A 23,927-nucleotide genomic window follows, 5' to 3' on the forward strand; every position below is an offset into this window, starting at 1 on the left:
TTTTCCAATCTTTGGCCCCAGAATCCCCACGAGGGTCAGTGGAGATCTGAAGATGGTCCAAAACTCCATGTTTCACTTGGCACTCCTTCCGATCTCATTAGCTTAGCTGCAATGGTTCTGAGCCTACTGCAGGCACAGGCACCAGCCCTGTCTCTTCATGGAAGCCTCAAAAATATCAGCACAACATGAAAGGGATGGAGATTCGGCAAAATGGATCGCCGCCTCTTTTTCTTGACCTTTGCCCCCAGGAAATTGTGTACTGGGGCAAGGGTCAGGAAAATTGTCCTTTTACATCTTTTCTCAAAGTTTCTTTTCATATGTCCTGCATGATCACCTACTGTACCTCGGGTCCAAATTAAATGATCAAAATCAGCCCCTCATTTTGACAGTTTTGTACGCCTTCCCTCAGCAACATAATCCAAAAGCATGAGGCCAGCTTCTACATTTTTGATAATGACACCCGGCTTTACTTCTCTGCCTCTACCATCCATTCCAAGGCTATTGCTACACGCTCTGACTTATTTAAGCAGCAACAGAGAGGGGCGATGCAGACTTTGCAATGAGGGAGGAGGAGTATGAAATATTAGATGAGATAAACATAGTGAGAGCGGGGCTTAGCTGCCTTAAAAGTGGGTCAATCCCCAGGCCCGGATGAAATGTATCCTAGGCTGTTAAGAGAAGCAAAAGAGGAAATAGGGAGAGGTTCTGAGCATCATTTTCCAAACCTTTCTGGCTACAGGTGTGGTGCTGGAGGACTGCTAATACTGTACCTTTGTTTCAAAAGGGAGAAAAGATAAACCGAGTAATTACAGGCCAGTCAGCCTAACTTCAGTGGTGGGAAAATTATTGGAAAAAAACCCTGAGGGACAGGATAAATCTTAATTTGGAAAGACTTGGATTAATCAAGGACAGTCTGCATGGATTTGTTATGGGAAGGTCGTGTCTGACTAACTTGATTGAATTTTTTGAGGAGGGAACCAGGAGGGTCGATGAAGGCAAATGCGTATGATGTAGAGTATATGGATTTTAGAAAAGCTTTTGATAAGGTCCCACATGGCAGACTGGTCATGAAAGTAAAAACCCATGGGATCCAGGGCAAAGTGGCAAGTTGGATCCAAAATTGGCTCAGAGGCAGAAAGCAAAGGGTAATGGTTGATGGGTGTTTTTGTGACTGGAGGGCTGTATCCAGTGTGGTTCCGCAGGGCTCAGTGCTGGGTCCCTTGCTTTTTGTGGTATATATCAATGACTTAGACTTGAATGTAGGGGGTATGATTAAGAAGTTTGCAGATGGCATTAAAATAGGCTGTGTGGTTGATAATGAAGAAGAAAGCTGCAGACTGCAGGAAGATATCAATGTACTGGTCAGGTGGGCAGAACAGTGGCAAATGGAATTCAATCTGGATAAGTGTGAGGTAATGCATTTGGGGAAGTCTAACAAGACAAGGGAATACACATTAAATGGTACGACACTGAAAAGTGTAGAGGAACAAAGCGACCTTGGAGTGCAGGTCCACAGAGCACTGAAGGTAGCAGGCCAGGTGGATAAGGTGGTTAAGAAGGCATATGAAATACTTGCCTTTATTAGTCGAGGTATGGAATACAAGAGCAAGGACGTTATGCTTGAACTGTATAAAACACTGGTTAGACTGCAGCTGGAGTACTATGTGCATTTCTGGTCACCACATTACAGGAAAGATGTGATTGCACTGGAAAGGATGCAGAGGAGATTTACAAGAAATTTGCCTGGACTGGAGAATTTTGGCTATGAGGAAAGATTGGAGATGCTGGGTCTGTTTTCTTTGGAACAGAGGAGGCTAAGGGGAGACCTGATTGAGGTGTATAAAATTATGAGGGGCCTGGATAGAGTGGATCGGAAGGACCTGTTTCCCTTGGCAGAGGGGTCAACAACTAGGGGCCATAGATTTAAAGTAATTGGGGGGAGGTATAGAGGAGATATGAGGGGAAATTTCTTCATCCAGAGAGTGGGAGGGGTCTGGAACTCTGTCTGAAAGGGTCGTAGAGGCAGAAAGTATTAAAAAAATACTTGTATGTGCACTTAAAGTGCCGTAACCTACAAGGCTACGGACCAAGATCTGGAAAGTGGGATTAGGCTGGATAGCTGTTGGTCGGCCGGCGCGGACACGATGGACCGAAATGGCCTCCTTCCGTGCTGTAAATTTCTATGATTCTAACAACAACAACTTGCAATTATATAGCACCTTCCATGTCAAAAAATATCCCAAGGTGCTTCACAAAGGCGTAATAAAAAATATGGATGCCACGCCATTTGGAGGGGTGATCAAAAACTTGGTCAAAGAAGTGGGTTTTAAAGAGTGTCTTAAAGGTGGAGAGGGAGGTCGAGAGATGTAAGGGTTTAGAAAGCGAATTCCAGAGCATGGGACCCAGGCATGGCCTTAAGGTACAGCCGCCAATGATGGGGAAAACGGAAGGGAGTTACAAAAAAGCCAGAGTCCGAAGAACAGAGAGTTCTGGGGGTAGCGCTGGCGGGCGTAAGAGTTATGGAGAGGCGAGGCCGCAAAAGGATGTAAACATGAGGCATTGGACCAGGAGCCAATGTAGGTCAGCATGGAGAGAGGTGATGGTTGAGCAGGATCCGGTGCAGGATAAGATACAAGCAATAGAGATTTGAATGAGCTGAAATTTACAGAGATTGGAGGATGGTAGGCTGACCAGGAGAGCATTGGTAAGTTGAGTTTGGAAGTGACAAAGGTGTGGCCAAGGGTTTCAGCAGCAGATGGGCTATGGTAAGGGTGGAGACGGGCAATGTTACGGAAGTGGAAGTAGGCTGTCATTATGACGGAAAGGATGTGGTGTCAGATGCTCAGTGCAGAGCGGAACAGGATGCTGAAGTTCCAAGCAGTTTGATTCAGCCTGAGACAGTGGCCGTGGAGAGATAACGGGGCAGAGGTTGCGGTCAGTATGAAATGAACAGCAAGTTCGGGATTTCCGCATGTGTTTGACAGATCATCTGCTCTGACTGTATTATCCTCAATGCTGGTGCAGAATTGGGCTAATTGCCCAGCAATTATGCATGAATTATGCAGGAGCCTGTTTGCACAGCAGAAGGAGACACCCGTCATGATAAAAACAATCTTCATCTGATGCTTTTTAGTTTAAATTACGATAAATATGTTTGCCCTTTACACTGAGCCTGCCTGAGGAATTAGCAAACCCCCAAAAGTTCAGTTGAATATTATCCGAATATACATCTCTGCTTGAATAAAGTAGTTAAGTAGTCTGCTGTGTAGTGTGATTACTTCTGGTCTATTGATAATTTTCTCCCAAATTAATTCTAAGAACGTAAATCCAGACTGGGGGAGGAGTGAGAGACTGGGGGGGGAGTGACTGAGGGAAACCTTCTGTTTCCTGATTGCCCCACATGATCCCAGGTACGCTCCCTGGGCACAGAGTGCACCCCTGGGATCCAGCAATAATATTTTCTCGAAAGAGGGTTCCCAGCGGGTAAGTGCACACTAAGTGCTCGAATGTCGGCGGCGTACTCCGTAGCTATTCTCCCGCCGGCCATTTCAAGGCCATGGAATCATTGGCAAGGGGAGAGAATTTGTGATGGAGGGCCAAAGACAGTGACTTCAGTCTTCCTGATTCTTAGCTGGAGAAAACTGCGGCTCATCCAATACTGGGTATACAGGCTCAGATTTTCCATAACACAGCTAAGACAAATTAAAACGTGAAAAGAACAACTTACCTAAGACAAACCAGACTGTAGTATCTTCCAACGAGTCAGATATTAAAACCACAAGTCTTTTTTTTTAAGTTGCAAATCAACTTTCGAAGATGCCAAATCTGAAAATGTTGTACATTGTTTTTTTTCTGCTTAAGCAAAATTGTATGTCTTTATCAAATAAAAGTGCCACAGATATTGAGGGGAATAAGTTAAACAACTTGATTCTTCATTTGAAGGCCAGGGTTGCTGCACTGTAAGTCAGAAGAAAACCACTGGGAAGGGAAAGGTGCCAGGCTGTAATCCAGTGGCATCATAAGCTTGAATGGTTTATGGTCATGAGGTAAACGAGCGCCTTTAATTCACTTTCCAGTACCTGATAATGTATAAAATATAAATGATTAATAAACATTCATTCAGAAAGTTCCCTGGTTTGTTCTATATTCAGACTTGCCGTTATCAGCCAGTGCTGATTGTGTTAAAAGTAGTTCTTGATGAACCGTGTTAAAATGTGTTGTGATCCTTTGTGATATCATTGCTGAAGAATGTTATGCGCCTCCCAGGAGAGTGTTACAGGGATATGTCATTTTCACAGTTCATTGAAAAAACATCCCCGACAAACATGCACACCAAAGGCATTGGACTGCCTCATACTTCTGAGCTTTGCAAAAGCTAGTGTCCAGAGTCCCACACCTGGGATGGAAGTAACTGCCACAAAAGAACAAAGACCCACGTTTTGCAGATCAATTTTTAAGGTCTGTTTAGAGATAGTTTAAAGACCGAGGCCAACCTAATTTAAGAAAAGAGCCAGCTGAGCCCAAACCAAGCCTTGGACTGATTTGGTGATACGGCTGTCCAAAAGAAATAGGAGCAGAAGTAGGCCATTTGGTCTTTGTTCTTTTGCGGCAATTTTGACCTCTGATTCCTTCTCTCGCTGCCAATTAAACCAGCTACTTCCATCCCAGGTGTGGGACTCTGGACACTAGCTTTTGCAAAGCTCAGAAGTATGAGACAGTCCAATGCCTTTGGTGTGCATGTTTGTCGGGATGTTTTTTAATGAACATTCATTTGGCCCCTCGAGCCTGCTCTGCCATTTAATAAGATCATGGCTGATCTGATCTTGGGCTCAGCTGCACTTCGCTGCCCGCTCCCCATAACCCTTCACTCCCATATCATTCAAAAATCAGTCTATCTCCACTGTAAATATTTTCAATGACCCAGGCTCCACAACTCTCTGGGGCAGAGAATTCCACAGATTTACGACCCTCTGAGAGAAGAAATTCCTCCTCATCTCAGTTCTAAATGGCCGAACCCTTATTCTTAAACTATGCCACCTAGTTCTAGATTCCCTCATGAGTGGAAACGTCCTCTCCACATCTACCTTTTTGAGCCCCATCAGTATCATATGTTTCAATAAGATCACCTCTCATTCTTCTAAACTCCAATGAGTATAGGCCAAACCTGCTCAACCTTTCTTCAAAGTGTTGCTTTGGCAGCTAACAGGGATGTCGTGGTGCATTTTCTTTATTGAGGAAGGACCGAAGTTAAGTTGAAATAAAGTTATATTTGCTATAACTGTTGCCCTGTAGATACACTTATTGATTGTAAACTAAAGCAGCTCAACGATTGGGAATTCTGACCGTGTCCCAATGAATGGCTAATTAATCTGTCTTTCAGAAGATTGGAGAAGTACACACGGGGCTATGTATAGGATCATGATATCCAGTTCATATAACAAAAGAATATCATTGTTATAGCCCCTCACCTTCTCCCTACCCGCACCCCGGGTTACTCCACATAATGGGTAGTGAAAACAAACTCCGTATCATGAGAGATGTAGATTAGATCTGCTAATGGGAGACACCAGTGACGCTAACCCAAGAAAATATGTAAGGCAGGTCCAACATTTGCCAACAGCACTTGTACTCATGGAGACCACATCACAAGTGGTTTATTTTCTGTAATCTGTTGGTCCCTTTTATGTTTTATTTGCACTACACGCGTTGTTTTTTCAGCTCTAATTCTCTTCTGAAGTCCAGTTATAAAGATTTATTTGCTTGTTTTGGCTAGGCTTACTTCTGCGCACTGGCTCCCCATTGTGATGTCATGCCGTGTGTCATGGCTTGACTGCTGTTTCACAGCCCAAAGTGAACGTTTGATGTACGTTCCAGCAGTGGCTTGCAGGAGGCACAGAGCAATGGTCAGAAACCACGGGTAAAACTTCCCATGCTTATAGTATACGTTAAAACACGCCAACTTGACAGTCCTGACTAATGCCTGAATTAGATCTTGGTCTGTTTTAACACACTGTCAGATTATGAAGTCAGTGTAATGCTCAGTAAAGGCACTGTAGAGTCGTCAGTCTGCTCTATGAGATGGTATTCTGGAGGAGAGAAAAAACACTAATGCGATTATCACATTGAAATGACATTTAAATTGAGCAGGCATATAACTTTAATTGAAACCACCCATACAGTCCTCTTGAGCTGCTGATTCCTGCATAGCTGATATTGGAGCAACAGCAATCTTACAATTGTTAGTCCCGGTGTAAAAAATACAATAGCTTCAGTTTTATTTACACTCTTTGTCTTGATGACAGAGAAATTTAGCGTACCATGATACTTGTGTATTTGTGTTGTGACTTGAAGCTTCCTACTGATAAATTAACATCCATGGTCAATTTTAAATGAGTTCCTGATATTCTGGAATGACATCTGAGTGCTGGGGAAGAAATGGCCTCACACAGTGCAGGAAATTTTAAAAGGCTATTTCCTCCCCAGGTGTAGGCCCAGGAATAAAGGTGAGGCATGAGCACCGTGGTACGGGGAGCCACTCAAGTGCGGGAAGTAAAAAGAAATGTTGTTGTGATAGGGGACAGTATAATAAGGGGGATAGATACTGTTCTCTGCAGCCGAGAGCGTGAATCCCGAAGGCTGTGTTGCCTACCTGGCACCAGGGTTAAGGACATCTCCACTGGGCTGGAGAGGAGATGAAGAGGAAAGATCCAGTTTCATGGTCCCATAGCTACCAACGACATAGGTGCGACAATGAAAGAGGTTCTGCTAAGGGAGTATGAGCAGCTAGGGGCCAAATTACTACCTGAGCTACGAGCAAATTTGCATAGGGTAAATACGATCAGAGAGTTAAACAAGGGGCTCAAAGACTGGTGTGGGAGAAATGGGTTTTGGTTCGTAGGGCATTGGCACCAGTACTGGGGTAAGAGGGAGCTGTTCCGTTGTGATGGTCTCCACTTAGACCGTGTTGGGACTAGGGTCCTGGCGAAACAAATAACTAGGGCTGTAGAGAGGGGTTTAAATTAAATAGTGGGAGAGAGGGTTCAGCTGAACGAAAATTTAAGAAGTCAAAGAATGAGAAGGCAATAAAGCAGGGTAGCACTGGGGGAAATGAAAACCAGAGCATGACAGGAAGGGACAGAATGTATAAACAAAAAAGTGAATCAGAAAGTGGGGTCAAAGCAGGAAAAAAGGGTAGAAAAACAAATTTAAAAGCTCTTTATCTGAATGCACGCAGCATTTGTAACAAAATCGATGAGTTGACGGCACAAATAGATACAAATGGGTATGATCTGATAGCCATTACAGAGACATGGTTGCAAGGCAACCAAGGCTGGGAACTGAATATTCAAGGGTATTTGACAATTCGGGAGGATAGACAGAAAGGAAAAGGAGGTTGGGATAGTTCTGTTAATAAAGGATAAGATCAGTGCATTAGTGAGAAATGATATTGGCTTAAAAGATCAAGATGTTGAATCAGCTTGGGTGGAAATAAGGAATGATAAGGGGAAAAAGTTGCTGGTGGGCATAGTCTATAGGCCCCCTAACAGTAGCTACACTGTTGGACAGATTATAAATCAAGAAATAATGGAGGCTTGTAATAAAGGAACGGCAATAATCATGGGAGATTTTAACCTTCACATTGATTGGAGAAAGCAAATTGGCCAGGGTAGCCTTGAGGAAGAGTTCATAGAGCGTATCCGGGATAAAAGGGTAGCCTTGAGGAAGAGTTCATAGAGCGTATCCGGGATAGTTTCCCTGAACAGTACGTTGCGAAACCAACCAGGGAGCAGACTGTCTTAGATCTAGTACTGTATGATGAGACCAGATTAATAAACGATCTCGTAGTAAAGGATCCTCTACGAATGAGTGACCATAACACAGTTGCATTTCAAATTCAGTTGGAGGGTGAGAAAGTTGGATCTCTAACCAGTGTCCTAAGCTTAAATAAATAATAATTTAAATAATTATAATAATAAATAATAATATCCCAATGAGAAGGAAAGGCTGTAAAAGATGGGATAACCGTCCATGGCTAACTAAGGCAATTAGGGATGGTATCAAATTGAAAACAAAGGCATATAATGTGGCCAAGACTAGTGGGAGGCCAGAGGATTGGGAAATTTTTCAAAGCCAGCAAAGAACGACTAAAAAAATAAATAAAGGGAAAACAGATTATGAAAGTAAACTAGCACGAAATATAAAAACAGACAGTGAGAGTTTCTAAAGGTACATAAAAAGGAAAAGAGTGGCTAAAGTAAATGTTGGTCCCTTAGAGGATGAGACCGGAGAATTAATAATGGAGAACAGGGAAATACTTTGAACAAATATTTTGTATTGGTTTTCAAAGTAGAAGACACTAAAAACATCCCAATAGGGGATAATCAAGGGGCGATAGGGAGGTAGTAATACAATCACTAGTACTCAGCAAAATAATGGGATTAGAAGCGAACAAGTCCCCTGGACCTGATGGCTTGTATCCTATGGTTCTTAAAGTAGTAGCTGCAGAGATAGGGGATGTATTGGTTGTAATCTACCAAAATTTCCTGGATTCTGGGAGGTCCCAGCAGATTGGAAAACCGCAAATGTAACGCCCCTGTTTTAAAAAAAAAAAAGAGGCAGACAGAAAGCAGGAAACTATAGACCGGTTAGCCTAGCATATGTCATTGGGAAAATGCTGGAGTCCATTATTAAGGAAGCAGTAGCAGGACATTTGGAAAAGCATAATTCAATCAAGCAGAGTCAGCATGGTTTTATGAAAGGGAAATCATGTTTGACAAATTTGCTGGAGTTCTTCGAGGATGTAATGAGCAGGGTGGATAAGGGGGAACCAGTGGATGTGGTGTGTTTGGATTTCCAGAAGGCATTCGATAAGGTGCCACATAAAAGGTTACTGCACAAGATAAAAGTTCACAGGGTTGGGGGTAATATATTAGCATGGATTGAGGATTGGTTAACTAACAGAAAACAGAGAGTCGGGATAAACGGGTCATTTTCCGGTTGGCAAACAGTAACTAGTGGAGTGCCGCAGGGATCGGTGCTGGGGCCTCAACTATTTATAATCGATATTAATGACTTGGATGAAGGGACCGAGTACAATGTAACCAAGTTTGCTGATGACACAAAGATGGGTGGAAAAGCAAAATGTGAGGAGGACACAAAAAATCTGCAAAGGGATATAGACAGGTTAAGTGAGTTAACAAAAATTTGGCAGATGGAGTATAATGTAGGAAAATGTTAGGTTATCCACTTTGGCAGAAAAAATAGAAAAGCAGATTATAATTTAAATGGAGAAAAATTGCAAAATGCTTCAGCACAGAGGGATCTGGGGGTCCTTGTGCATGAAACACAAAAAGTTAGTATTCAGGTACAGCAAGTAATCAGGAAGGCAAATAGAATGTTGGCCTTTATTGTAAGGGGGATGGAGTATAAAAGCAGAGACGTCCTGCTACAACTGTACAGGTATTGGTGAGGCCACAGCTGGAGTACTGCGTGCAGTTTTGGTCTCCGTATTCAGAGAAGGTTCACTAAGTTGATTCTGGAGGTGAGGGGGTTGACTTATGAAGATAGGTTGATTAGGTTGGGTCTATACTCATTGGAGTTCAGAAGAATGAGAGGTGATCTTATCGAAACATATAAGATAATGAGAGAACTGGACAAGATGGATGCAGAGAGTATATTTCCACTCATGGGGGAAACTAAAACTACGAAGCATAGAATAAGGGGCTGCCCATTTAAAACTGAGATGAGGAGGAATTTCTTCTGAGTATTGTGAATCTGTGGAATTCCCTACAGCTGTGGAGGCAGGGTCTTTGAATATATTTAAGGCGGAGATAGACAGATATTTGTGCAATAAGGGAATAAAGGGTTATGGGGTAGGGGTGTGGAAGTGGAACTGAGTCCATGATCAGATCAGCCATGATCTTATTGAATGGCGGAGCAGGCTCGAGGGGCCAAATGGCCTACTCCTACTCCTACTCTTGCTATTTCTTGTGCACTAAGACTATTGGGAAACTCCAGTCCTTTGAGATTAGGGCTCTATATAAAAATGTGTTCATTATATCTTTTTCTCCCTATATTTGTTAATGTCTCCCAGTGTTGCCCACCCTTCACCATCTGCTCCCAGGCTTCTGCTTATATCGCGAGGGACCAGTTGCTGGGGCTTATGTGAGACCAGTCTAGGTTAACTCATCAACTTTTCCCTCTTATCCAGTGGGGTGAATGACTGCTGTCTGCTCAACATCTCCTGTGATGGCATGAACTGGTTGGGCTGAATGGCCTGTTTCTGTGTCGTTTATCCTATGTAATATCGGAGGTCAGTAGCTCGCTAAGTGAGAATCAGGAGCATGAATCATCCTGCTGCCTTGTAGCAGAGCACATTGGACCTCTAGCATACTGTACTACCGTGCCACCTCCTGGGGCCCAAAAGAAGGATGTTGCATTTGTATAGCAACTTGTAGGTCCTCAGGACATCTCAAAGTGCTTTACAACCAATGAAGTACTTTTGTAGTCACTGTTTTAATGTAGGAAACAGCAGCCATTTTACACACAGCAAGCTCCCATAAATAGCAATATGATAATGACTAGATAATCTGTGTTAGCTTTTTTTTTTAAATACAGCTACTTTGGCAGTGCCTCAGGTATAGTACTATTACTATTTCATTTCACAGAGGCAGTTTGATAGTTTTGGTCAAGCCAGTGGGCGTGGCAAATGATGCAGCAAATAATACATGATAGTAAATACCATTATCACAGTCACGATAAAATATATCACTTGTCTGGCTATAGAAAAAAAGACCTGCATATATATAGCACATCATATCATCTCTGAGAAACATCTCAAAGCACTTTTCATACAATGAATTGCTTTAAAGTGCAGTGACTGTGATTATGTAGACACATCTTGCAACTATTTTGTGCACAACTAGATCTCACAAACAGCAATGAGATATGTGAGCAGTTAGAATCTGTTTTGGTGCTATTAGTGTAGAGTTGTAACCTGCAGTTGATACTTTTAAGTTGACAGTGTAGTGATCAAAAAGGCCTGCCGTATTACTTTCCTTCAGCCTGAGTGACGGGGAGAAGGGGCAGTGCTCCATTTCAGATTCATTGCATGTTGAAAACTAATCACAGTTATGGAAGGTATAATTTAGAGCTGATTTCAGGAGGTTTTCTTTATCTTTCCCTAGCGTTATTTTCATCACAACTGCTGTCAGATCAAAATCCTTCTTAAAGTTTGGCAGTAAACTTAGCGCCACCATTCAGCAGTGGTGATATTACTTTAGGACATGACTTGTGTACATTATTTATGAGCATTTAGATTAAACCGTAATGTTGTCAACCATCTCCGTTTGTGACCATAATAGCAACCACATCATTTTCTTTAATGTCTCAAGATGGGATCTACAAATCTACATCAAAAACATCACACTGCGGTGAGAGAGTTAAATATTACCCCACACTTATGGATTCACTGATTGCGTTACACACTGTACTATACCATAGAGCTCACCATCTTCACATTACCCCAGTTACCTCCAAAGAATTTTTTGTTATAATTAAAGAGCAGAGAAAACAACTTGATTCCAGTTTTGTGGATTCAGCTGCATACATGCTTTTCCACCCTCTCATATTACTCCCCATAGTTTGAATTTGGCTTTCGTTCCAATGTAATCCCTGCCAGTAACTGGATTTAATGATGTACTTGCCTGCGTCTTGTACTACTACCTCACTTGCAGCTGTGTCTGATCCTTGCTTGGTTCTGTTTTGCATTGATTTTTTATTCTATTTATCTGGCAGCAATTTAGCCAATTTTTATCTTCCTGTACTGTCTTACTGCTCTTTCTTTGGCCTCTACCATCATTTTTTTCCCGCGAGGTGCCTTCGGAATAGTCAGTAATTTGACTTTGATATCTGTTCTTTGGATGATTTAATTTTGTCAAAATATTTACAGTCTGCAATGAAAACATTATAATTTTAACTTGTCGATGCATTTTTTATATTGAAATACAATTGTCACAGGAAATTGATGCCACTTCTATTTTCATAAATACTAAAGGGGAAATGTATTTTACTGAGAAGTCACACAATCCTAAAGGAAGATATGTGTACACTTATTAGTGCCTCTCAGCCATCACTTGGTATTTTACCTTATGCTTTAAAACTGCTGGTTATGAGGCAGCCTCAGAATAAATGTGTATGTTCTCATTGATGCCCAATGACCAGTTTGTTTCCAATTTTCTCCTCAAAACAATGATTTGTGGTGTGTCTGTGTGCAGTTCAGCTGTACATCACCCAAAGGCATTGAATGTCACTGAGCTATTGGATTATGGAGATATCGCCACTAGGTCCAATCCTGACCATACCCTTTGTCCACATGTATGCAATTTCCAACAGACTGCATATTGATGAGCAGTTTATCCTTCCTAGTCCAGAGACAATCAGGCCAATTGTAATGCTTGTACTGCTGGCCTGGCTGAGGCTCATTAAGTCAGGGATAACTTAGGGACACACTTGAGGTCTTCCTGGTTCAGTACCCCCAGATATTTTGCTTTTACCTATTTTGTCATATCGGGAACCTCTAAGCAGCACCTTTAAAGCGTACAATGTAGTAAGTAGCAAGGGCCAGATAAAAGGTACCAGTAGGTATGTAGATATTTCCCATTTAACATTTAATATTTAGAATTGTAGGACGATCCAATTTCAGTTTAAACAAAGGATTTTGCACCTATCCTTGTTTTTCATTCAACTTTAGCTCAACAGATTTGGATATACAGGGTAATTAACATTTGGGTTCAATGCAGATCAGTGATATTTCCTGCATTTGGCTATGCTTAACCCTGCACTAATTATGTCACTCCATTATTGTTGTCCTTTATTGTCCTGCTGCATGAAAAATAAAGTAAGATATTGTCATACTTAGCAAAAAGGAACAATGTTACTGTAGAGTGACTCGGTACAGTGGGTTAAAAATCTGTCTTTTTATCTGAGACCTGGGTTAGCATCTAGCACACTCTGATGGAATAAATCTCTCTTTCTGCTTGTTGCAAGGATTGCACTGAAATAAATTTGGGGCACTCTCAGTCCAATTACCAGTCCATATCACAAACCTCCTACAATTCAGCAGAGATTGGCACTAAATTAGATGTTTCACTGAAAGAGGCCACAAGGAAGGCTATTTTGGGAAAAGTTGGTGCAGTAATGAGCATTCTTCTAAGGCTAGATTTAAGACATGCTGCTAGGTCACAGCAGTGCTTGATGCTGACATTGGGAGAAAACTGTAGGGAAGTATTCCATTCCCTGGCATGGACATCTTTCACCCTGTGGAGCACAAAAGTAAAATTTAAGAACATATATAGTACTGCAGAGGGTTGTAAATGGCATTGTAGAAAAGCTAATTGAGAAACAAGAAACCCTAAATAACTTAACAGCCATGGCAGACCAGACAGTACCTCGACACTGAGAGAGCCTTTATAGTTTGAGTTACAGCATTGTCTTCAAGCACTAGTTTTCTTGATTTATTTTCATATATTAACTGATGTGTTAGCAATTACTTATCCAAAATGGTATTTTAAAAATACAACTTCAAAATATGAAGGCTTCGGAATTTACCTCTGAAGGATAATGAGTTCTTCATTTTTTCTTTCTTTGCAGAATGCTGTCCGGGACCATGGGGGTTTCCTATGAGCCGGTACTTGAGAGGCAGTGTCTGGCGTTGTGGACGGAATGCTAGAATGTCTGCATGTCTGGTACATTTTCACATCAGCCTTGCAATTTACTGTGTGTGATGCACGATTTTCGTAAATTATAGGTTTACACAGTCAACCTATTCAAAGCTTAAAAATCTTATGTTCATCTCACTTTGTAGCCATTGGAAAGAGTGACAGTTGGCCACGGGGTAAGTGTATCCAATTATATTCTACCTTTAACAACTAATGAATGTAATAACTTTATTTTGAACTTTAGTGCAATTGTGTTTGATGGAATATTGATTGCCCTTTCTTAGCTGTCAGGTAGTATGTATATATGAATACTGATAGCATTATAGAATGTCTTGGGCATGAGAATAATTTGGCAGCTATGGGGCAAAACACTTATGTTGCAGACTCACTTCAGTAGTTCAGGAAGAATAGTCACTCCTTCCCAATGAAGCCAATGAATACACAGTTCCTTTCCTTCTGCATAACCGCCAAGGATTGAAATTCTCTTCATATGACTTTTGTACAGTTCTCAGATAAAACCCAAGCATGTCTTTTTGTAAAGAAAAGAAATGAACTACTATGATGTAATGTGTGGGTTCACAAATTTAACATGGCTGATACTATCCGATGTGATATTGGGCCATACAGACAAGGAAGTTCCCAGATTCAATCCCTGGTGTAGGCTGAGTGAGCTGATCTCCGCTGAACCAGTGGTGGAGCACAGTAATTAAATTGATTCTCCATGGACTAGGGAAAGAAAAGTCAGCAAGGTTTCTGATTATTATCCGTAACTCCTGCAGGTAAGAGCATGGGGCACATGCTTGAGTATATGTGGTGCACAACTGATTTAGCCACCCATCACCCCATCCTGATCCCCACCAATGTTGCCCCTAAGATGCGCAGCCATGTGGCCACACATTAATCGCGAGATCCCACACAGGCTGCTCACCAGCTGCTACCGCTGGAAAAGATGCGGCCACGCAGCAAATTTAAAGGGCCCACGCAGGGGAAAAAATTAGAGGGAACATTGGTCCCCATGCTATCTAACATTGTAAATGGTTCCCTCTCTCGGGTATTGCTCTCTTCTCTTTCAGAGCAGCTGCCATGCCACCTCTCCTGAAAAATAATCCACCTCCACCCCTTTGTCCTTGCAAACTATGGGACCGAAATTGCCCCTTTCTAGGGGACCACTCTGACCGTTTTCCTGCCGTTTCGTGCACGCGCCAACTCCTTACCGATCGGTGGCGATCTCTTCCTGAAATTGCCCCGTGGGAAATGACCGCTTTCCGGAATTGCCCCACGGGAGCGGCGCAACCGCCGTTCGGTGCCATTGACAGCTTTTGCTCTCAGTACCATTTCTGTGGCTTGACCGCGTGACCGCCCTTAAAGGGGAGGTGACTCTGTCAGTAACTCCGTGTTTTTTTTGAGGTCGGGCCGACAATTATGGCCGAGTGTTTGGCTGGCAGCCCGGCGCCCCCCAAACCGCTAACCCGGCCAAAACCCTCCCTGGTGGCCCAGTGTTTGCCACTAAAGTGGCTGCAGAGTTCGCAGCGGCTCTTCGTTTTAACTGATGGGGACGGACGTTGTGATGCGCTAGCGCGTTGATGTCATCAGCACGGTGCTGAGGACTTACAGCGTTGGCCACTCCGCCCTGCCCCCACTTCTGCCCTGCTAGTGACCGCTACTCCACCCCGTCCCGCCCCAATGTTGAGGCCACTTCCGCCCTGCTTCAAAAAAAAAAGCACGAAGTAGTGAATTTCTCCCGATTGACCGCCCTATGCATTGGGGCAGACGGAACATATTGAAAACTGTAGGTGTGACTCGTTTCGGGCGGTGGGCAATTTTGGGCCCTATATCTCCAATCTTCCTTTTCTCTCCAAAGTCATTGAATGTATTGTCGCCTCTGAAATCTGTAGCCATCTTTCCTGCAATTCCATGAGATAATTTTAATGGGTGTTATATCACCCATTTTATGCCATCGTTCAAAGTTAAATATACTTCCCATGTTTTAATCTCTCCAATTAGGTTCTGCCCGGTCACAGAACTGAAATAGACCTAATCAAAGTCACAAATGACATCCTTGTGATCGTGGTGCACTATCCTTCCTGGTCCTTCTTGACCGCTCTGCAGCCCATGACACAAGTCGATCACACAATCCTCCTCTAATGCCCCTCCTCCGTTGTCCAGCTCAGTGGGACTGCCCTTGTTTGCATCTATTCTTACCTAAACATTCATAGCATGAACAACTCAAGCAATGGCATCTCGTCCCTCCCCCACATCATTACCTCTGGTGTTCTCCAAGGATTTATCTTGGCCCCCTTCTCTTCCTCATTTTCATGCCAATCTTTGGTGACATTATCTGAAAACACAATGTCAGGTTCTACATGTATGCTGATGACGCGCAGCTCTGCCTCATTACTAACCCCCTTGACCCCTCCAGTGGCTCTCCACTATCAGACTACTTGACCGACATTCAGTCCTGGATGAGTCGCAGTTTCCTCCACATAAACATTGAGAAGACCAAAGCCATCTTCTTCATTCCCTCGGACTCCCTACCCTTGCCACTGACTCCATTTCAGTCTGTGGTCACTCCTGCCCGATATCTTCTTCATCATAATGATTGCTTACTTCCACCTCCGTAATATCACCCATACCTTTGTCATCTCCAGACTCGACTATTCCAAAGCTTTCATGGCCGGCCTCAATACTCCATAAATTTCAACTCCTCCTCATCACATACCCATATCCTATCCTGTACCAAATTCCACTAACCTGTGCTCATTGACTTACATTGGCTCTTGGTCTCCCAATACCTCAAATATAAAATGTTCATCACCCTTCCCAATCTCTGTAGCCTGCTCCAACCCTACAACTCTCCGAAAACTCTGCTTTCCTCTGACTCTGGCCTCTTGTCCATCACCCATTCCCTTCACTCCAATATTGACAACAGTACCTTGAGCAATCTAGGTTCAACGCTGTGGAATTCCCTCCCTAAACTTCTCTGCTTTTCCATCTCCTCCTTTAACACCCTCCTTAGAACCTAAGTCCTTGACTAAGCTGTTAGCCACATTTCCTGACATCTCCTTTTTGCTTGACATCCAATTTTGTCTGATTGTGTTTCTTTGAAGCACCATGAGACATTTTTCTATGTTAATGACACTATGTAAATGAATGTCGTTTTGCTGTTGTATGTAGCTGTGATTGTAGAATAGCATAAAGCTTGATGTCAAAATCTCCCATTGTTGAATTATGTGAATTTGTGAAGAACGGTCTTTTGAGTGAGATACTACAGTGCTGCCAATACCCCGACATCACTCAGAGAGAAAAATTGGAGGAAGAATTATCTTTGGTTGTGCAAGAGTGTTAAACTTTTTGTTGATTCAAAATACTTTCAGCTTAACAGTGAGACCTGAGAATGTTAAAGAAAGCTTTTATTATTTTTGAAGTTTGAAGGACTTTGCTCAAAGGACTAGTTAGTTCATGTGCTAATTGTAAAGAAATTCCTGTCCAACAAGAGTGGATATAATTTCTGTTATGATTTGACATATGTACATAGAAACATAGAAAATAGGTGCAGGAGTAGGCCATTCGGCCCTTCGAGCCTGCACCACCATTCAATGAGATCATGGCTGATCATTCGCCTCAGTACCCCTTTCCTGCTTTCTCTCCATACCCCTTGATCCCTTTAGCCGTAAGGGCCATATCTAACTACCTCTTGAATATATCCAATGAACTGGCATCAACAACTCTCTGCGGTAGGGAATTCCACAGGTTAACAACTCTTTGAGTGAAGAAGTTTCTCCTCATCTCAGTCCTAAATGGCTTACCCCTTATCCTTAGACTTTGTCCCCTGGTTCTGGACTTCCCCAACATTGGGAACATTCTTCCTGCCTCTAACCTGTCCAGTCCCGTCAGAATTTTATATGTTTCTATGAGATCCCCTCTCATCCTTCTAAATTCCAGTGAATATAGACCCAATCGATCCAGTCTCTCCTCATATGTCAGTCCTGCCAGCCCGGGAGTCAGTCTGGTGAACCTTCGCTGCACTCCCTCAATATCAAGAATGTCCTTTCTCAGATTAGGAGACCAAAACTGAACACAATATTCCAGGTGAGGCCTCACTAAGGCCCTGGAAAACTGCAGCAAGACCGCCCTGCTCCTATACTCAAATCCCCTAGCTATGAAGGCCAACATACCATTTGCTTTCTTCACCACCTGCTCTACCTGCATGCCAACTTTCAATGATTGATGTACCATGACACCCAGGTCTCATTGCACCTCCCCTTTTCCTAATCTGTCACCATTCAGCTAATAATCTGCCTTCGTGTTTTTGCCCCCAAAGTGGATAACCTCACATTTATCTACATTATACTGCATCTGCCATGCGTTTGCCCACTCACCTAACCTGTCCAAGTCACCTTGCAGCCTTTTAGCATCACATTATATCTTGGTGGAAGGATGTGGGATCTCTTTAAACTGGGCTCATTGCTATTCCCTTGCTAATGTGATAAAATAATTTGTAGATAGTTAATATAATCCTTCCCACTCACACTCCTCCCACCCTTTATGCAGCACTTTGTTTCTTCATGCATAGATATGTAGTGAAATAGAGGAATGTGAGGCCATGGTGTCTTTTACTGCTGAATTTAGAGCAAAACAAATAGTAAGGGAAGTGTTTTGAAGATGTTCAAACAGTTTCAGATTTTATTGGCTGATGAATAATTATTTGATTGACTGGTTGCTTATTCAGAGTAGAAGTAGTTGCTCATTTTGCAAGAAACCATTTTGCACAATTTACTGTTGCTTCCATCATTTCTGTGGGTGTGATACATGACACGACATTTTCAGAATTCAGCTGTGTGCTTGTCATTTGATCAGACTATCCCAGAATTCCAGAAGCGATTCTCAGCAGTGTGGCTGTTTTATAGAAAACAGCAGCAAAAACCACAAAAAACAGAGACAGAATGAAAACTCAATATGGTGTTGACTTTTGGCAAGACAAAAAGTTAAGCATATAAATAAACGCTGCACTGTAGGTAGTTGGCACTACTGTGATTCGGAATTTTTACAGTATTCTTACCAGCAGTTGCCATCACTGCCGATTGTTATCAAACCCATTACACTCTTAATCCCTTGATTTTGTGTGTGTGCTAAATTACATGTGTCGATTTGTTCTGAATTGATAGTAAGGTGACGCTGTGTTCTGCTGTTTGTCCTTTTGTCATTGGCAGCTTCCTTCAGAATCGTTATTTTATCGTGCAGTCCTGCAAGTTATTATCAAAGAACACTTTGGAAATGGAAAGACATACACTACATTGCAAAGAACAAAGTAGGTTTTGGAGGTTTGCGTGAAATTTCAAGAATATAATAGTTGGCATCTCTGGGATCTTGAATGACATAGACTTTAGGAAGGACACAGTACATTGCACAGCATCGGAGTACAATTCATTGGAATAGAACTAGGGGACTGGGTGGCGGGGTGAGCTTGTACTCTTTCCTTTCATCTCTACTTAAGCCCAAAGTAATGGGGCAAAAAAGCTCCTCTTCTAATGGCTGTCAAGGTTCCTAAACAGTTTATAACATTTCAATCTAGTTCCAGTGAGCATGAGTCCACAACGCACATATGTTCATAATTTGGCAGCAGAGTGGGTTATCTCACTCACAAGTGAACATTCTACACTAAGAGTGATCTGAGCTTGGCATTAATGGAGATCTTTAGGCCACAGTGGCAGTATCATTTGTCTTGCTACCAACACCAAGCTACCAATTTAACAGACACTGAACTATTCCGTAATACAGGCAACTCTTGATTATCCGGGTCCCTCGGGGATTGGGCTATTCCGGGTAACCGATTTTGCTGCTAGGGCGAGTGCACATCTCAGAGCTGAAATTTGACGGTGATCGAACCAACCACAAAGTCTTAGTTCGTGTTATCATAGCGTGAACGTAATAAAATACATGACAATGGATTCATAGCGTCTCGAAATTATAAATTATTTTATTATGTTAAAAGAGTTAAGTGTTAAAACTGAGATTTTTTAAAAAGCGATCTTATATCTGCTTGTTTAAATGGATTCATTTTCTTCTTCATTAAAATAATTTCTAACTTCTGCTGAATGCACAATATCTTTCGTTTCTTTTTAGTGCCTCCACAAGACATTTTAAATTGTGCACCCGACTGCTTGAACTGTTTTCAATGCGTGTGGCAGTTGCAAAGTGAGAAAGAAGTCCACACCTGCTTCAATTTATGTGTGCTTGCTGGTTGAAGTGATTGAGATTTTCACGTGTGTGACAGTTATTTAATGCCTGTGTCAGTTGCAAAGGAGTGCACGCCTGAGTGAATTTATGTGTGATTGACACTTGAGGCGATCGAGATATTCACGTGTGCGACAGTTTTTTAAAACGCCGTTACAGCGGGTTCTCCGTTAGATCCGTGCACGGATAATCAAGAATTGCCTGTGTTAGGAACATAGGAACCGTAGTAGGCCATTCAGCCCCTCAAACCTGTTCCGCAATTCAATCATGGCTGATCTATATCTTAACTCCATTTACCCGCCTTGATTACATATCCCTTGCCTAACAAAAATATCTCAAACTCAGTTTTGAAATTTTCAGTTGACCTAGCCTCAAAAGCTTTTTGGGGGCGGGCGTTCCAGATTTCCAATACTCTTTGTGTGAAGAAGTGCCTTCTGACGTCACCCCTGAATGGCCTAGCTCTGATTTTAAGGTAATGCCCGCTTGTTCTGGACTCGCCCACCAGAACAAATATGTTTCTCTCTATCTACCCAGTCAAATCCTTTAATCTCTCTCTTAGGCAGTCCCCCGGAGTCGAGGATGACTTGCTTCCACACTAATATAAATTCTAAATGGGGTTGTCCATTTGGGTCCTGATGTTGCAGGTCCCGAACTTCATTTTAGAGGGTGGAAGGTGCCTGTGCGTGAATTCTTTTAATGTGGGGGTGGCCGTTGCACACCAGCCACCACACGAACTTGACAGAGCAAGGTCTTGGTCCAACCGTAAGGGGAACCAGGATGATTGGAGACCAGGCTCTGCTAGCGCACACACGCGCACAACCCTGAATCTAGAAGCCTGGGAATGCTCTGGCCTGTAGACTTCTCTACAACCAGCAGGCAGCCGAGTGGGAGGGAGGGAGGGCCAGGTGGGGAGGAAAAGAGAAAAGGAAAAGACAGAGATGCAAATGCACACACACAAACACACACACACACACAGATAAACACAGATAAACACAGAGACACAGATAGATGTACACACACATACACACACACACACACACACACACACACACACACAGATAAACACAGAGACACAGATAGATGTACACACACATACACACACACACACACACACACATAGATAAACACAGATAAACACAGAGACACAGATAGATGTGTACACACACACACACACACACACACACAGATAAACACAGAGACACAGATAGATGTACACACACACACACACACACACACACACACACACAAACAAATGCGCACACGCACACACAGACAGACGCACACACACATTGTGCACTCAAATCCTTCCATGGTAGAGGCTAGTTGTACTATTAAATTATCAAAAAGGGAGAATAGTCGTAGAATCATGGAGTGTTACAGCACACAAAGAGGTCATTCAGTTAATCAAACTTGTGACGGTGTTTTTCATCTCATCAGCCATCTAATCTAATCCTTGCTCACTCTCCATATCCTGAAGCAGTCCTTTTCAAGCAACTATCTGACATTATTTTAAGAAAATTTATGGAGAGACTCGTAATTTTTTTTAAAAACTCCTATTTTTGAGCCTGCGACATCTTTTTTTATTCCAACCAAATTTATTTTTCTTTAATGCTCCAGGTGAGGGATTCTTTCCCATTGCTAGCATCACACGCTCGAGCAGAAGTGGGGCTCAGCACGAGTGAGCTGCAGAGTAAAGTTGCCTCTATGCTGACCCAAAATATCTGCCTAAGTGCCAATCACAGTACGGTATCCCTTACTGTGTCCGTGCAATATTTCACTATTTCCGCAGCAGCCTCCTGGAGTGACACGACAACATTACTATTCAGTCATCTTAATCATCATTATCATAGGCAGCCCCTCAGAATCGAGGATGTCTTGCTTCCACTCTTAAAAATGAGGCCTTAGGTTGCTGAACAGTCCAACACAAGAACCACAGTCCCTGTCACAGGTGGGACAGATAGTCATTGAAGGAAAGGATGGGTAGGACTGGTTTGCTGGACACTCCGCTGCCTGCGCTTGATTTCTGCATGCTCTCGGCGACGAGATTCGAGGTTGTCAGCCTTAAACACTTCAATTAGGTCACCCCTTGCATTGCTCTACATTGATGGACCTTATCCCTTAGTTATATTTCACAATATGCAATATGGAGCTGTGCACTTCATCCCAAACTCTGAGTAGTTTGCATGCTGTACCAGTGTATCATTTCCATTTCCCACACAGCCTGTCCTCGTGGTTTCTTGTAGAGAGATTGCTGAACCCTCAGCTAGTGCTAAATTTAAGAGCAGTTTCTTTTCGGGGGAATCCACTGGGAGCTGGGTTGCGACTGGCTGAAATCATTTCACATAGAATCCATTATAATGCTCTGAAAGAGGACAGACTTTCATTTAATCTATCTGGGCTGAATTTCAACTTGGTTCCCAGAGGTGATCAAGCCCAATATTCTGATTCTAACACATTTTGCACCACTTAGTTTCTTCAGGATATGTAACTTTTAATAAAACAAGGTGAAAAATAAAATAGGAGTTGATAGCAAGAGTTATTAAATGCATTAATCTTAAACATAATACTGTTGTAAAACTGATACTGCAGGTTGGGAGTATTTCAGTTGGAAGGACAATATTCTGTCGTGTGTGTATGTCAGCAGTTATGAAAAATGTGATGTTTTTACGGGCATTACTGGGTTCTTTTTACACGGCCTACAAAAATAAAAACTGCTTTTAAAAATGTTTTTTTATATGAAAAAATGTATTGAATGACCAGCTGAACTGCATGCTGAAGGAGTAAGGCCTTTCTGGCTCGTTCACTCTTTTGAAGAAATGCTGCTGATTGAATGCCAGAGGCTTATGAACTTTGCACATCCAAGGAGGTTCTGTACAATAGCACATTAAAAAGAAAGAAAGACTTGCATTTATATAGCGCCTTTCACGACCACCGGATGTCTCAAAGCGCTTTAAAGGCACTTTTGGAGTGTAGTCACAGTTGTAAAATGAGAAACGCGGCAGCCAACTTGCGCATAGCAAACTCCCACAAACAGCAATGTGATAATGACCAGATAATCTATTTTTTGTTATGTTGACTGATTGAGGGATAAATATTGGCCAGGACACCGGGGATAACTCCCCTGCTCTTCATCGAAATAGTGCCATGGGATTTTTTATGTCCACCTGAGAGGGCAGACGGGGCCTCGGCTTAACGTCTCATCTGAAGGACGGCACCTCCGACAGTGCAGCACTGTGTGCTCAAGTTCCTGAAGTGGGACTTGAACCCACAACCTTCTGACTCAGAAGCGAGTGTGCTACCCACTGAGCCACAGCTGACACTGTGTGTCCCATTGTGGTACCATATTACTTTCTGCTAAAACAATGAAAATTGACTTAACTGAGGTTTTCTGGTATGAGAAACAAATAAATGCAATTAATATGTTTAGCTATTTTAGTAATAAATTTAACTGAAATGATTGCATTTTGTGACATTTGACTAACTGCTGCAGCAACCATGTTGGCAAGATCTATTCTAAGTCCTCATCCTTTGTGGACTACACCAGAAAATCCATAGAAAAGCTGGGAATGGATAGCTCAAAGGTTGGTAGTTTTATTTATTCAAACTCTGAGATCTACTATTTGAATTCAGACTGTCACAATGCATTAGTTTCATGTCAGGCAGAATAATGTGAATTGTGCGCTACACATGTTCTTGCACTGCTTGCTGTCTGCCACTAGATGTTGCTAGAATCTTTAAATGGTTTGTTGTTCCTGCACGCTCTGGTAATACATTCCTCCATATGGTTTTATACTAGGCGTTGACCTGTTTAAAATCAATTGGTTCACACCTGCATTCAAAAAGCGCACAGAGAATTTTCATCATCATAGGCAGTCCCTCGGAATCGAGGAAGACTTGCTTCCACTCTTTAAAAAAAAAAAGAGTCGTTAGGTGGCTGAACAGTCCACAGGCACAATAAGCATTTGTATAGGAACT

General features: G+C 42.4%; 1 protein-coding gene across 2 annotated transcripts in view; it reads left to right on the top strand.

Annotated features, from left to right (window-relative positions):
• Window positions 1-23,927, top strand: part of mettl25 (methyltransferase like 25) — a 70,189-nt gene that overhangs the window by 33,935 nt on the left and 12,327 nt on the right. For both annotated transcript variants that reach the window (XM_070900192.1, XM_070900193.1), the window contains 4 exons: window positions 13,651-13,745; window positions 13,865-13,894; window positions 18,929-19,026; window positions 23,443-23,533. In XM_070900192.1, coding sequence (XP_070756293.1) covers window positions 13,651-13,745; window positions 13,865-13,894; window positions 18,929-19,026; window positions 23,443-23,533 — 314 coding nt within the window. The remainder of the gene's footprint in view (window positions 1-13,650; window positions 13,746-13,864; window positions 13,895-18,928; window positions 19,027-23,442; window positions 23,534-23,927) is intronic.

The sequence above is a fragment of the Pristiophorus japonicus genome, chromosome 15, assembly GCF_044704955.1.
Source record: "Pristiophorus japonicus isolate sPriJap1 chromosome 15, sPriJap1.hap1, whole genome shotgun sequence".
Lineage (NCBI taxonomy): Eukaryota > Metazoa > Chordata > Chondrichthyes > Pristiophoridae > Pristiophorus > Pristiophorus japonicus.